Below are 15,318 nucleotides of genomic sequence, written 5' to 3'. Positions count from 1 at the left end.
TAATTGGAGATAAAGACTGTCATAGACTTTTTTCTGCTCAGGTTGACTTTGGATCTTGACCTTCAGATCTCAGCCTCATGAATAATAGAGTTAGAAATGTGAACTACTACTACTACTTCATGGATTTTACTGACATCAATGATCATTGTCCATACCAGTCAATCCATTAAGTGATGCTATAATTCATTCTCTCATTTCTTCTTTTCTTGATTGACAGGCATTCTACTACAAAGAAAATCCTTTCTTCATTCCTATTTGATTTCCCTAAGGAAGCAGTTTTCACCTATAAGGCAGGATAAATGTTTTATATTTCCCCCATTTACCAATTTTCAAAATAGTGAGATTCCTAGCCTTCCCTAAGCATAACTTCCCATTTCAAAGTATCATTAACAATTCATATTTCTAGCATGATGGATTCTATTCTACTGCAGTCATTATTATATTTGGTGCTCATTTTTTGTTTGTTTTGACAATGAAAGCATACAAAACTGACATAATTCTATAGTTGAGAACTTGGAAAAATAAAAATTGCTTGAGGCACATTTAAAAGTAGGGCAATAGGCTTAGAGTTGTCCTGTCTTCCTAGTTTTCTTTCAAGCCAGCTAATATTTAAGCCTGGATTTGCTATGAACAAAGCCTGCATCCATTCTGCTATATTAAGAGTGGCTAGTTTATTTTTGTCAGTAGATCAGACTTAGCTGTTTTGGTTCAAGATTTTAACTCTTATTGCTTCAGATATAGAGACCAACACAGCCATATATTTTTAGTGCTGTGATTCAACTCCTTGGCTGATGATAATTCACTTAAAAATATCTTTTAACCCATGACCTTTTTTTGATGTCCTGATGAAGTGATGATCACAAGCCATCAGAAGTTCGAAAGTGATTATTAGCCAGGTGCTGGTGGCTCATGCCTGTAATCCTAGCTACTCAGGAGGCTGAGAGCTGAGGATTGCGGTTCAAAGCCAACCCAGGCAGGAAAGTCCGTGAGACTCTTATCTCCACTAAACCACCAGAAAACCACAAGTGGGGCTGTGACTCAAGTGGTAGAGCACTTGCCTTGAGCTGAAGAGCTGGAGGACAGTACCCAGGCCCAGAGTTCAAGCCCCATGACCAACAACAGAAAGAAAGAAAGAAAGAAAGAAAGAACGAAAGAAAGAAAGAAAGAAAGAAAGAAAGAAAGAAAGCCTACACTAGCGTAATGATTGAATACTTTGGAAGTATTTTTGTGTGTTTGCCATGACAAACTTTTTTAGGGAGTATAGCTTGTTGACAGCCTGTAATCCATATTAGATTTGCTTAATTTTGTTATTAACAGCAAGAGATTTGAGAAAAATAGGGAAGGTTAAATCCAAATTGTAAAAGTTTAATATCTGGGCAAGACTGTTTTGTGTATGTGCAAATACTGGGGTTTGAACTCAGGGCCTCCTGTTTTTACTTGGCTTTTTCACTCTGCTGTTCCATACTTCAATCACACCTCCACTTCACTTTTTTGCTGGTCAATTAGAGACAAGAGTCTCACAAACTTGTCTGCCTAGGCTGGTTTCAAGCAAGGATCCTCAGATCTGAGCCTCCTAAGCAGCTTGGATTACAGACATGAGCCATGAGTGCCAGGCTTAGAACAAGATTTTTTTTAGAGGTGAAGAAAATTCATTAGTAAGTTATCATAGCTTGCATAGGTGTTTTCTTCAGACTGTCAAGATGTCAGGCAGTTTATAGAGAAAGCCCAGCCATAAAGACACTTTCAACAGTTTTAGTAAATTACTTTTACTGATGCTTTTAATAATTGATATAAATTTGTTCTCATTTCATTTAGGTCACTGACATGATAAAGACTTAATCTGTTGTGGTTGAGTACAGGGAAGAATTTGCAAAGGCCCTGGTTTGCCAGGGGCTTTGTCACCTACCTCCTGACCTGGCTCTGAGAGGTTTGGGGGTAGACCCCAGCCTCTGTGTCACAGCTGTCTCCCCAGATGGCAACTGGATTCATTATGTTCCATCACTTTGATTCCTGGGCATCTCAATTTGGAGATGTGGGACCAAGTGGTCTTGTTCTGCCCCACTTTCCGTTGAGAAATAACATCTTTCTGTCAAAGGTCAGTTAAATTGGAATGAGTTTGGTTCAAACACAACAACCTCTGACATCAAAGGATATTAAAATATATTGTCATACCAATGCACTTTGCGGTAAAACTGAAGGGGAAATGGCACCACACGCTGTATAGAGGTAAAATGCCTTTCTGAGTAAAATAATAACCTGACAGGAGTCACTGATTCCTCAGGTGGACTGGACTCCTAGGATTCCAGGTGCTCCTTACAACTTCAAGGTTGTAAGTTTTCCTCCAAGATTATTCCACATCACTGCCACCATGCTGGTGTTGACATGTTTGGAACAATCTCCTCTATTCTTCCTCTACTTGGTTAGTTCAAAGCCCCTTAATGGGGCTAAGATATGTGGCTAAGGTAGCTTCCAAGGTAGCCAAGTCCCTTGGCTCCCATTTTTCCACTGGCACCTGCTCACTCTGCAAGTTGCAGCCACGGACTCTGTGAAAACCATGTGCAGGGGTGATGCAAGCTCTTCTTCCCAGCAGGTGCAGTGAATTTCCCCTGCAGTACCCTGGGCATGGTGCTGCATGTGAGGTAGCCAAGGTCAAAGTCCAGTTCAGATTTTACTGAGTCTCTACCTGAGCATATTATGGCTTGGTAACTGAACTTACTCTACCAGGAGAAAAGTAGACAAGCCTGCCTGCCTGCCTTAAACCCCAGGGCTGAGGGGTTTGTCCTCCTGTTGTTCCTTTTTGTTTGTTTTCTAGAAGGAGGAGAAGGCTGACATTATGGAAGTCCCAGACATTTCCCCAAGGAGGAGTTAGGAACCCTACGGAATGTTGAGTTACCATTACTGTAAAGTTATTCACTTTCTATCTGGGTCATCTTGAGAACAGAAAATTCTACAGGAAGCAAATGAAAGCAATTATGATGAAGCTCTATATTGAGTCAGGACGAAAGTTGCTTAAACATGTATGCCATGACAAGGGCCTGCACAATGTAGAAGTTTTTAAAACACCCATTAAATTAACAATTGTCTCCTAAGAATCTTGTATATCTCTGGATGCTTTGCCTTTTGTGTTTATCAAACTACGACTGCAGAGTAAGTTTTGTGCTGACAGTGACGATTGTCTTTGTGTGTGGCTCCTTCTTACAGGGGGCCGAACCCTTCCTTGTCTGTGCCACGGCAGGTACCACTGTCCTGGGTGCCTTCGACCCTCTGGACGAAATAGCAGACATCTGCGAGAGACATGGGCTGTGGCTCCACGTGGATGTAAGTTCACCTATGAGAATGTAACACTAACTCCCTCCTCTTTTAGCTTTCTTACTCTCAGGAACTAGATCTGAAGCCTTCCTCCTTTCAATCGTGGCTTTAACTTGGGGAGTATGTATGGCGTTTCCTGGAAGGTTCAAGGAGCATCCAAGATTTCAAGTGTATTTTGATTTAGTTTTGTGGGTTCCAAGTTATGACCCGTCTTCGTATCATTTATTTATGATTATATAGTAGTTATAAACTATATAATTTATATAAAATTTATATACTCTCTTTTCATTGTGTATTATTTTATCAGCATCCATCTGTTTTATGTGGGATTTTTGGTGACGTTTCTATATATGTTGACAATATAGCTCAACCAACCATTCTCCTCTATTACTTTTCCCTATCCCCTTCTCCCTTCTTAAAACAATTTCAACAAGTTTCATTGCTCTGTTTTCATACATGCAGTAAACTACTTCAATCCTATTCATCCTCCTTCCTGTTCTTTATAACTTTATAACTTTAGACAATCTCCTGCTAGGACCCACTGCGAAACAGACCTGACTGTAAATTCCTGCCATGCTTTTTTGGGAAGGGATAGTAGGAGAAAAACAAAGGAGGTGGTAACAATGTTCATCAAGAAGTGTACTTATTACCTTACTCATGTAACTGTAACCCCTCTGTACAGCATCTTTACAATAAAATAAAATACAATTAAATAAAAAGTAAATCTATGACCTGAATGGGTTTTATTTTTGTTATTATTATCTTTAAATAGTTGTACAAAGGAGCTGAAATGCATCTTGATCAGTGTCACCCTTTTCAACCCCCCTTTGACTCACCCCTGCCCTTACTTTTCTTAATTTTATAGTAGATGCTCTGGATACTTGATTGCATTCTCCCCTGCCTTCCCGCTTCAGTCATCTACCCCTTTTCCCCACAGCCCCATCCCTCTTTGCAGGTACCTATTTCCTGGTGCTTATTTTGTTGGGCTTTGACTTTGTCATTCATTTTTAAAGTGTGTATTGAATTGCACTGAAGGGTTTCATCATACTACTCCATATGTAATCTGCCTGCTGTCCATTGTAATCTAAGCCTTTGGACTTTAGTTTCTTCCTTTGGGAAGGGAGATGGCTAATGTATTTGATAAAGAATTTTCTAGCTCTCAAATGGTATGATTCCAATCAGCCAGAAAATGCAAAAAAAAAAAAAAAAACAACCCAACTTGCATTACTTAATTGCATAGTATAATTAAATCAGGTTTTCTCAGAATCTATCAGAGATAATTGTTTGAGGGGGATTGAGATCATTTATATTCTTTTTAATTTTCTAACTTAAAGGGTTGGCTTTATTTTCTAATTAATTTCATAAGTCCTGGGGGCTATTCATAATACAAATTTCCATAAATTAAAGGTAACTGTTATTATAAATCTGCTTATCCATGGTTGAAATGTTGAACTCAGACAGCTATGAATACTTGTTGAGCTCTGTGGTTTCCTTCCATCTTTTTTCTCTTTCAATTTTTTGTTTTATGAATCCAGGAGTCAATTTGTTTGATTCTACCTAAGGAAAGGGACGGTTGAACACGTTTATGAGAATTTGGCACTATCTTGAGCACTATCCCAAGGGTCCCAGAGCTTCCTGACCAAACAAATATGTTTTAACTTACCAAGTAGAAACAGTGGAGGATATTCCCATATATAATTTTGTACTTTTAAAATATGTCCAGGCAGGTGCCTTATGGTTCACATCTATAATCCTAACTACACAGGATCTGAGATCTGAGGGTCATGGTTTCAAGCCAGCCAGGCAAGAAAGTCTGTGAGACCTTTATCTCCTTGACCAGCAAAAAGCTGGAAGAGGAGCTATAGCTCAAGAGAAAAAGCACCAGCTCTGAGGGGAAAAAAAGGCTACACGAGAGCTCCTTGGCCCTGAGTTCAAGCCATGGTCCTGGGGTTAAAAAAATAAGCAAACTAATGTCCCAAACTGATGTTTCTTAAAGAACTGACGTTCTTAAAGAAAGTATTTCTTAACAAGTTCCATTTTTAATTTAAAAAATTAGAGAGATTTTCTTTCATATCTATAAATCACAATTCTCTCTAAGCCCCATAAATCTTTAAGAATCATTCCCAATTTAAAAACTGCCACAGAAGCCTCATTTTACATAAACTGTATAATCCATATTTGATGTTTTTTTTAATGAGAGTAGAATATTTAAGCATCAATGTTTATGTATTTGATTATTTCTCTTTATTTCCACAGTTATCAAAGAACTCAACTTCATATTATATTAGGGCATAATGTATTGTTATGCTTTCAAATCTATAAAATCAATACAATGAATGTTGAAATGTGAGCAGATACCAATACTGAAACCCCATTTGAAGAAGTTATAAATTACCTACCTGAAGTGTTGCTATTGGCCAGCTAACAGAGTATGTCATTTTATTCAGCTTTACATTACCACCACTTTCGCTAAATATTAGGTATACTTAAAAAAAAACTTGAATTGCTAAAAATCAAACAAAAAAAACCTTTGTTCATATCATATGATAGACTATTTTGGAAATTTACAGGTCCTTTAAAATATAAAAATGTATTTATTCTTCTTCAAATACAATTATGATTACTTATTTTCCTTGGTTTTCCATGAATCCCAGGTTGTCATACATTTGTATCATATTTTATTAACTTTAATATGAACTTTCAAAGATATCTTTTTTTTTCAACTCTGGGCCTGAGAACTGTCCCTGAGAATTTCAACCTAAGGTGAGCACTCTACTACTTGAGCCACAGAGCCACTTCTGGTTTTCTGGTGGTTAACTGGGGACTTTCCTGCCTGGGCTGGCTTTGAACCACAATCCTCAGATCTCAGCCTCCTGAGTAGCTAGGATTACAGGCGTGAGCCACCAGCACCTGGCTCAAAAATACTTTTGCAGGTAGAGTACCAGCTTGAGCAAAATAGCTAAGGGACAGCAGCCAGGCCCTGGGTTCAAGCCCCATACCAGCATACACACTAAAATTACTTTTTTCATCTCTGAATTTTTTTTCTTCTTTAGTGGCATACAAAAATGATAACTCATATATTGGATGTTATCTTGAATTTGGTTCTCTACTTAACCATTGCAACATTTATTTTAAGTATATATATTTTAGGGTGTTTTGTCTCGATGACCATTTTGTTTTCTGTGAAAGCAAAATGCCATTCTACCTCTGCCCCAGCCTTGGTCAGAGCTGGCCCAGGTCTAATGTGTGATAGAGGCTGGTGGCTTTGCCAATCCTCTCCATCCAGGCAAAGCTTCTAGACACCTGCTCATCATTCATTCCAAGTCCTGGAGCAAGTTTCAAACATTGTGTGTAGAGCCATGGACTTTTAGAGATCAGTCCTGTTTTTACCTCTGCCTCAAGACTATTTTTTCCTATCAATCAGTTCATGAAAGAGAAAAATATATATATAAAAAAACTGAGTGTTGATCACTCACACCTGTAATCCTAGCTACTCAGAAGACAGATCCTAGTGAAGATTGCTATTCAAAGCCAGCAGGACAGTCCATGAGGGTCTTATCTCTAATTACCCAGCAAAAAGCCAGAGTAGAGCTGTGCCTCAAGTGTCAGAACACTAGCCTTGAGCAAAAATACTCATGGAGAGTGCCCAGACCCTGAGTTCAAATCCCAGAACTAGCACCACAATAAAATAAAAAAGTGTGAAATAATTATTGTGTTACCTAGCATGTAGAAATAATTCAATAAATGAAAGTCCTTATTGAAAACCTTATAGAAAACCAGGTTCCTTCATCATTTAGAGAATGATGTTTTTTGCAAATCCTTGAGTTAGGAAAATGGAATAGCTCCATTCTCAGTTGATGTGGAGAACCTTCAACATGGTTCAAGCCATTTCCTTCAAGCTGCCTACAGATGAAAACTCACACCAAAGTGACTTTTCATATTTTCTGGATTTATTCCTTTGCCTTCCCTTCCAGATGTATTGTTTATGGGACTTCTTTCATCTCCTTTAACCTCATCTCTTCTCCCCGATGCTTAGAGAATTGACCTCTCCAATACATTATTTCCTTAAGTCACAAGCTTCCCCTCTTCCACCTATGATTTGCCAATATTTCAGAGAACCTCAAGGCTGAAGGGATCTAATTATTATTGAAAGATGATTCCCTTCATCCCATTTGAGTTTGCCTTCCATCCATGTTGTCAGCAATGTAGCCCATTCATTGTATAGAATGCCAGAACTTCAGCCATGACTCACAGTACAGTAAGTATGGCAACTGCCAGCCTCATGAAATCATTGCCAGCTTTTAATTTCTAGGGTTGAAGATGGCACCAATTTGTGTGTGTGTGTGTGTGTGTGTGTGTGTGTGTGTGTGTGTGTGCGCGTGCTCATACTAGGGCTTGAACTCAGAGCTTGTGTGTGTGTGTGTGTTTTCCTGAAAGCTAGTGCTCTACCACTTGAGCCACAGCCTCACCTCCAGCTTTTTTTCTGGTTAATTGGAAACAAAATCTTTCAGATTTATCTGCTCACTCTGACTTCAAACTGTAATCTTCAGAGCTCAGCCTCTTGAGTAACTAGGGTTACAGGTGTAAATCACTGGCTTCTGCTACCAGGTGTGTCATTTCAATCCATTTTCATCCATCCAAAGCCCAACTGGCCAACATGCCAATTTGTTTACAGTATGTTCTCTTACATTCTGCTGGTCAATGAAAAGCTTACTACTCTGAAGAAGTTCTGGGTGTTTCAATACTACCAGTGGAGTTCCAGACAGCACCAGTGGAGATGTCACTGAGAGTTATCTGTGGGAGTGCCCCTGAAATAATGTTGTTCTTGTTATATAAATATCTCAACAGGCTTCCTGGGGTGGCTCAGCTTTGGTCTCTAGGAAGTACTGCAAGCTTCTGCATGGCATCAACAGGTAAATGTTGTTTTCTATTTTGTAGCTGACTTTCTTTAGGCAAACAAGTTTCTTTGAGATTTTCCCTGGCAAGTGGTGCTTTTTTGTTTCTTTTTGCCTGTCAGTCCTGAGGCTTGAACTCAGGTCCTGGGCACTGTCCTTGAGCTTCTTTTGTTCAAGAATTACCCTATAAAATAAAGCAAAGAACAACATCAACGACAACAACAACAACAAAAATCCTAGCATAATGCAAAAGCAACCAAATTGCTCCAAACTCCACAAACTCCTCTAGAACAATGACTTGTGAATGAAGACTGAATGTAGATACTGCTAATGCCAGATTTCCTTCTACCTTGGAGAAATTAATCAAGTGCCTTGCCTGCTCTGTCCCTTTCTTTGTTTAACACAATAGGGCCGATTCAGTGGCCTGGAACCCACACAAGATGTTGATGGCTGGAGTCCAGTGCTGTGCTCTCCTGGTGAAAGACAAATCCGTAAGTTTTCCTCTATGGTTTCTGGGAGACTATGGGGTTAACTCATTATAGGTAAAGGCTTCAGTTGCTAATCCTCTGATGTTTCCAACCAGTAGTAGGTGCAGTTCTTTGGGAAATGATGTTGGCCTTGAAAGATAGACTCAGATAAAAGATCTAGGGATTTTTGGTCCAGTAATCTTATGAATGTGACTTAGGTAAACTATCATTTTTGTTGTTGTTGTTATAGAGAAATGCTCTCTCTCACCCTCATTTGGATTATATTTTCAAACTCAGTTTTAAATGTTATTAAGTGACTTTTTTTTCCTTGTTGATTAAGTCTGGGATTTGAGTGATCACAAGATTTGTCACTGAGAAAATGTGACAGATGTGGGTCACACAGGAAATTGAATGCTTGATGTGCTTGGCTGGAACTCAACAGCTATTTGCATGAGAACCACAAGTTCAGTGCTGATGGTGGCATGCTAATTTATTAGGGGATCGCTTTTCTCAAGTGGCTAGTGCTTTTAGAATGAGGTAGAGGGCTGGAAATTTGTATAGATGATGGGAAGCAAGTGGGACAGGAGTTGTTGGGTCCTGTTGGCTAGAGGCATCAACTCTGTGTTTTCCATAATTAAATAAGGATCCTGGTGGGAAGTGGCCCAGACTGGCAAGTGCTGCTGCTTTCTTCGAAATGCCTCTTCAAGCTCTGTGTTCAGAATGTGGGCGATCTTTCTCAGCCATCTGTTTATATTTTTCCCCCTGGGGAACTCCCTTGCCAACATTAAAGCCATTTTATTTTTATTTTTAAGGCTATTTAAAATTCTTTTTTTCAAAAACTGTTGTGATATTCATATGTTAATATCCTGGACATTCTGATGTGATCAGACAATGTCCACCAGAATCTACAAACCGTTTGTATACATGTGAACACTAAGGGAAATGAGTCTGCCTTTCTGTGAAGTTGGCTATGGTAGATTGTATCCAATACCACTTTACCTTTCTAAGTTAAGTCCTTAAATTGCTCTGTGATGATAACTGAAAGGTAGTTTAAGATTAGTGTATCCAAGTCCAGCACTGGTGGCTAGCTTGTAATCTTAGCTACTCAGAAGGCTGAGATCTGAGGATCAGAGTCCTAAGTCAGCCAGGGCAGAAAAGCCCATGAGACTCTTATCTCCAATTAACCACCAAAAAATTGGAAATGTGGCTCAAGTAATAGAGCACAGATCTTGAACAAAAAAGCCAAGTGAGAGTTTGAGACCCTGAGTTCAAGCCCCAGTACTGGCATGCACATGTGTGTGCTTGTACACATACACACACACACACACACACACACACACAAACAAGATTAATGTATCATGTATGAGCTATGTTCAATTTGCCCATAGCTGTGCTTTTAGGAGATAGAGTTAAATGTAAGCCATACTCTCCTTTTAGACTAGATAAAAGAATATAAATGCACAGGCATATTTAAAATGACAGGCATTTGACATTCGCTTTCTTACTACTCAGCCGACCCAAATGACAAACTTAACTGTTTGTGTGACACTCTCAGGAATGGAAAATTTAGAACTAAAGTTTTATGACTCTCTTTTGAATAACTCAAGTACTTCTGTAGAGTTTTCCTTCTTGAATGATATTTGAGTGATTTAGCCAAGAATTGATTTACATTTATGTACTTAAGACATTTAAATTGTTCTGGATAATATAACTCCTTGACAGTGGTTAAATTTTTACTTTATTTTTTTAAAAAAAATCATTCCTGGATCCCACTGATAACAATAAAACCCAGGTCTACTCATACAGTTGAAATTGAAAGGTTAAGGGAATCGCATTCACCATGCAGGAAATTTAGTATGTTAAAGTTATACACACACACACACACACACACACACACACACACACACACGTGTATATATAGATATATATAGATAGATAGATAGATAGATATATCTTTTGATGAAAAGATCATTTTTAATCCAAATGGAATAGTAAGATCAATCATGATATATGAGCCAGGCTAAGTCACTCTCTCTCTCCTTTTTGTGTGCATTCTGGTGCCTCACATTCTCTCTTGGCTTTTTTCACTTAAAACTGGTGTTCTGACACTTGAGCCACTGTTAAACTTTTGGCTTTTTGCTGATAAAGTTAAGATAACTCTCAGAGTAAGCTAGGTGCTGGTGGCTCATTCCTGCAATCCTAGCTATTCAGGAGACTGAGATCTGAGGATGTGAGGTTCAAAGCCAGCCCAGACAGGAAAGTCTGTGAAACTCTTATCTCCAATTAACTACCAGAAAACCAGAAGTGGCACGGTGGCTCAAAGCAGTTGAATGCTATCCTTGAGCACTAAGAGGCTTCCAGCTCAATGACTGGCAGGAGAGAGAGAGAGAGAGAGAGAGAGAGAGAGAGAGAAATATGAATGAATGAATGAATGAATGAATTAAATACACTTATTGCATTAAGGGTCTCCAGTGGGTAGTCTGTGGCTTGAAGTTAAATGCTTCTCTATCTGATGTAGAGAGTAGCTTAGCACAAAGTGGGAAGACTTGATATGGTCAAGGTGGAAGGAACAGTTTGTCCGAATTTTCTAAGGAGAGAAAGTCCTTGTTAAGTTTGAGAAACTGAGAGAGCTTATTGTGGCTGAAGGACAGAGGGTGGTATGAAATGAGACCAAAGGATAAAGCTGTGAGTAGCTCATGTCAAATCACAGAGAATATTTTAATGACTTTAGACTTGATCTTTGAAAGTAGAAGAACTTTAAAGTCAGAGAGTGATCTGAAAAGATTTTCATTTAGTTGTTTTTTTGGATGTCCCTCCCCCATGGTATAACCCCTGCTTTCACTGTATTTGATGTTGTTATAATTTGTGGAGGGGAAGGGAAAAAACAAATCGTTTAAATAGGGATACAGGTGGACCCATTGCAACAACGAGATGTACAAGTCATTATGTCGAAAACGAACTTTACAACTTTGGTGGGGGGGGGAGGGTTGGGTGGGGGGTGGGGGGAGGATGGGATGGGAAGGGGAAAAGGAGGAGGCTACAATGCTTGATAAGAAATGTACTCATTATCTTGCCCATGTAATTGTAACTCCTCTGTACAGTATTTTCACAATTAACAAAAAAGATTTTCATTTAGGACAGTAAGTTGGAAGGGAACATGAGTGTACATAATAGCAAAGATTGATCTTCAGTATCTAAACAAGAGTTGATGACAGGAAAAATAATGTTATAAAATCCTGGCTATGTCTAACTATCAAGTAGGCAGGAATAAATTCCCACTTACATATGGGGGGGGCAATGAAGGAGAAGCAGGTGTTATACTTGATTCCCTATGATGGATACAGCACTTGAGTGAATGGTCCTGTTTAGGTAGATGGAGGAGGAAAAGAATTCAGAGTGAAATATGTTTTCTTTAGAGGTGGACATATGAAATGTGAGGTCCCAATGAGATATTCAAGTGAGGATGTCATGTAGGCAGTTGACACAAGGATTGCTTATATGACAGGAAGTCTGGGCTAGAAAAGCCTATTTTGAATAGTTGATATGTAGGTAATAGAAGAAACCCTGGAGGGACAAAATGGAATGACCAAAGAAGAGAGTCTTGAAGAACTTTATCATCTACAGATTGGATAGAAGAGGAAGAAGGCTAAACCAGAATGCCCAGGGCATTAGCATGATTAGGAAACAGTAGTGCTAATCAAACTGACAGAAGGTCAAATGGAGGGAAAAGTAATATCTTTCCCTCAGTAATGGCAAGCCTCACACCTGACATCCCTATGATAAAAGAGATTAACAAGAGAAAAGCATGGGACTGGGAAGGTGGCTCCGTTGTAGAGTGCTTGCCTTGCATGCATGAGGCCCTGGGTTCGATTCCCCAGCACCACATAAGCAGGAAAAAGCTGGAAGTGGCTCAAGTGATAGAGTGCTAGCCTTTAGCTGCAGAGCAGAGGGACAGCACCCAGGCCCAGAGTTCAGGCCCAACAACCGACAAGAAAACAGAGAGAGAGAAAAAAAAGGATAACAGACATATTTATCCAAAGTTGTATGTGACATAGAAGCCTTTAGAAATAAAAACTCAAAAGTCCAGGGAAAACTGAGCATAGAGAAGAAAGACTGGAGGGCAGAGGTCTTGATCTGATGGTAATAGACTGGGGACTAGGGAGTGGGGAATGGTTTTCAACACCTATTCCAATTATTATTGGTATCTGAGTGCAAAGTAGGCCTCTGTAGAAAGGGGGTCTTAGACTTTATTTCAGGGAGAGTTCCTCAGAGAACTCTTCTGAACTGCTTGAAGAACAAAGATGGTAGCAGGCCAGAGAGGGGCCTATACTGGGGTCTCGCTTTGAGCTCTTAACAGTGTTAATAGGAATATGAATGGATTCCATCCTGTCGTAGTCTAAATGGCACTTCCTTAAGCCAAAGTTCATGGACATCTCTCCACTCTCTTCTTAGATGGCTCCCTTCCTGTGAAGCTCGTGCTACTATGAGTGATTGTGATTTCTCATAAATCTTTCCCTTCCACTAGGATACAGGTACCTTAGGAGAGGGACTGATGCTGATAACAGGGAAACTGACTCTGTGATAGAAGAAACAAAACTGAGGCAAAAAGCAGGAACTGACAGGCAAAGGCTGGATGAAGGCTGTACCTCAAGAAGGGAGGTGAGAGGCAGCACTGATGGAGGGAGAGGGCAGATGGCCAAGATGGCTGACCTGGGCTGACATGCTATCTTCCTGCAGCATATCTATGCCACGTGCCATACACCTTTTCTAATAAACTTTTCTAGAATCTTTACTTGGAGTGGACAAGAGGGGTGAGAGAGAGAAAGATTAGAGAAGAAAGCACCCTTTTATCAGGTTGTTTGGCAGGCCTGGTATATCCCACTAATCATGAGTATGGTATTTAAGTTTTTTCTTTACCTGTTATAAGATATTTTCTTTTTTTTCTCCTAGTATAAGAGAGTAATTAACAGCCAGTTCATCCTTGAAGATATCCTGACACAACTCTGAACCTGACTAATTTTCTCCTCATAAGGGTTGGCGGATAAGGGTAGGACACATCCCATAGGCTATTGATGAAAGAGTGTGGAAAGACATTTAGTGGATAAGAGGTTATGGATTAAGGATTTGGAATTTATTTTACCTCTTGTTCTGATCTGCCTCAAGATCACCTCATTTTATTCACCACCATGTCCCCGGTGCCTAAAAAGAATTAAATGTGAAAGCAAAAAAAAAAAAAAAAAAGAATACTAAACTAAAAATTATTGAGAACCAAATGTGATATTAAAGCCTGTAATCCCAGTGCTCAGGAGACTGAAGGAAGAGGATCACAAGTATGAGGCCAGCCTAGTCCATGTACTGAGATCTTATCTCAATAAAAACAAACAGAAAAGAAAACAATAAGTAAAATAAATTGCAAATTTTCATGCTTGATTAAATACATTAAAAATCTTCAGAAATATCTGATTTTATGTCAGCAAAAATCAAAACAAAACAAAAGCAGGTATTTTTAGTTTCCTCCCGATCTGTGTTGTTCTTTTAGAGAAGTCTGAGATAGAGTGACTAACATTACAGCTAATGAGATTATTGCTCAGCCTTACACAGGCTTGAGTGCAACTCCAGAGGCCCTTGGTGAGCAGTGATTTTAATCGGGGCTCACTTCTTCACTCCATGTAAGGATAACTGTAGTTAAAAGAAAGCAAATTGCTTAGTGTTGTGCACTGCTGGGAAGGGAAAACACAGTTCCCTAATTGGCTCTCCCCATAGCTCTGACATCCACAGAGTATTCTGATTGGCTAGCTGGAGCTGTGTCTTTTTAAATGTCCTGTGCTAGTGCAGAGATTGCTTCAGGAACAAGGCCTTGCTGCTTTTATTGAAGTTGTATTGTTACTAACCCGCTCTTCATTACAGGGATGAAAAGAAAACCATAGTTATTTTTTTTTAAATCTGAGATGATAAATAGATTGACTGCGATGTAAATGCCGTGTGTCTACATAGCTGTTTTGGATCAAAGACAGTTTTGATCCTTTGATCTAAAATAAAAGGCCAAATATTCTAAGGTTTGGTTGCTTAGATACAGAAAATCTCAATATCCACCTTTTGATTTTTAATGTTTATTAGAAGAATGGGTTTTTTTGGTCTTAAAAAGCCTCCCAGACAGATAAGAACATGAAACGTACTCATCAGAAGGCTTTGGAGTGTATATCAGCCCACTCATTTCTGTCTCCTACTGTCTTTTGACGTTAACCTACAGACCTTTCTCTTGAACCTGGCAGCCAGCAGAGAATTTGACTTCTTTGCTTTTTACTCTTCTAGAAAGATTGTGCTGACACTGCAAATTAAAAAAAATCTGCCCACTTTTATATTTTTATTTCAGAGGTAATACGTATTTATCAGAGATAGATCAGAAAATTCTGATAGAGAAGACGAAAAGACACAATACCAGAGGATGCCTTTTATGTATTCCCCTGGTACACACATGTTAAGGGCACTCATGTCCATTATATGTGTTTCTAGCATGTAGTCTTTCATTTGCTTGACAGTCCTGAGGATGAACTCTGGGTTTTTCTACCACTTGAGTGACACGTGTCCATCCCTTCCCTTCCCTTCCCTCCCTTCCCTTCCCTTCCCTTCCCTTCCCTTCCCTTCCC

General features: G+C 39.3%; 1 protein-coding gene across 1 annotated transcript in view; it reads left to right on the top strand.

Annotated features, from left to right (window-relative positions):
• Window positions 1-15,318, top strand: part of Gadl1 (glutamate decarboxylase-like 1) — a 212,531-nt gene that overhangs the window by 65,119 nt on the left and 132,094 nt on the right. The window contains exons 9-11 of the mRNA XM_013028478.1: window positions 3,202-3,318; window positions 8,158-8,222; window positions 8,614-8,695. Of these exons, the coding sequence (XP_012883932.1) occupies window positions 3,202-3,318; window positions 8,158-8,222; window positions 8,614-8,695 (264 nt within the window). The remainder of the gene's footprint in view (window positions 1-3,201; window positions 3,319-8,157; window positions 8,223-8,613; window positions 8,696-15,318) is intronic.

The sequence above is a fragment of the Dipodomys ordii genome, unplaced genomic scaffold (genome assembly GCF_000151885.1).
Source record: "Dipodomys ordii isolate 6190 unplaced genomic scaffold, Dord_2.0 Scaffold110, whole genome shotgun sequence".
NCBI classification, from domain to species: Eukaryota; Metazoa; Chordata; class Mammalia; order Rodentia; family Heteromyidae; genus Dipodomys; species Dipodomys ordii.
The sequence above is the reverse complement of the archived record's forward strand: the minus strand, read 5'-3'. Positions and strand labels throughout refer to the sequence as shown.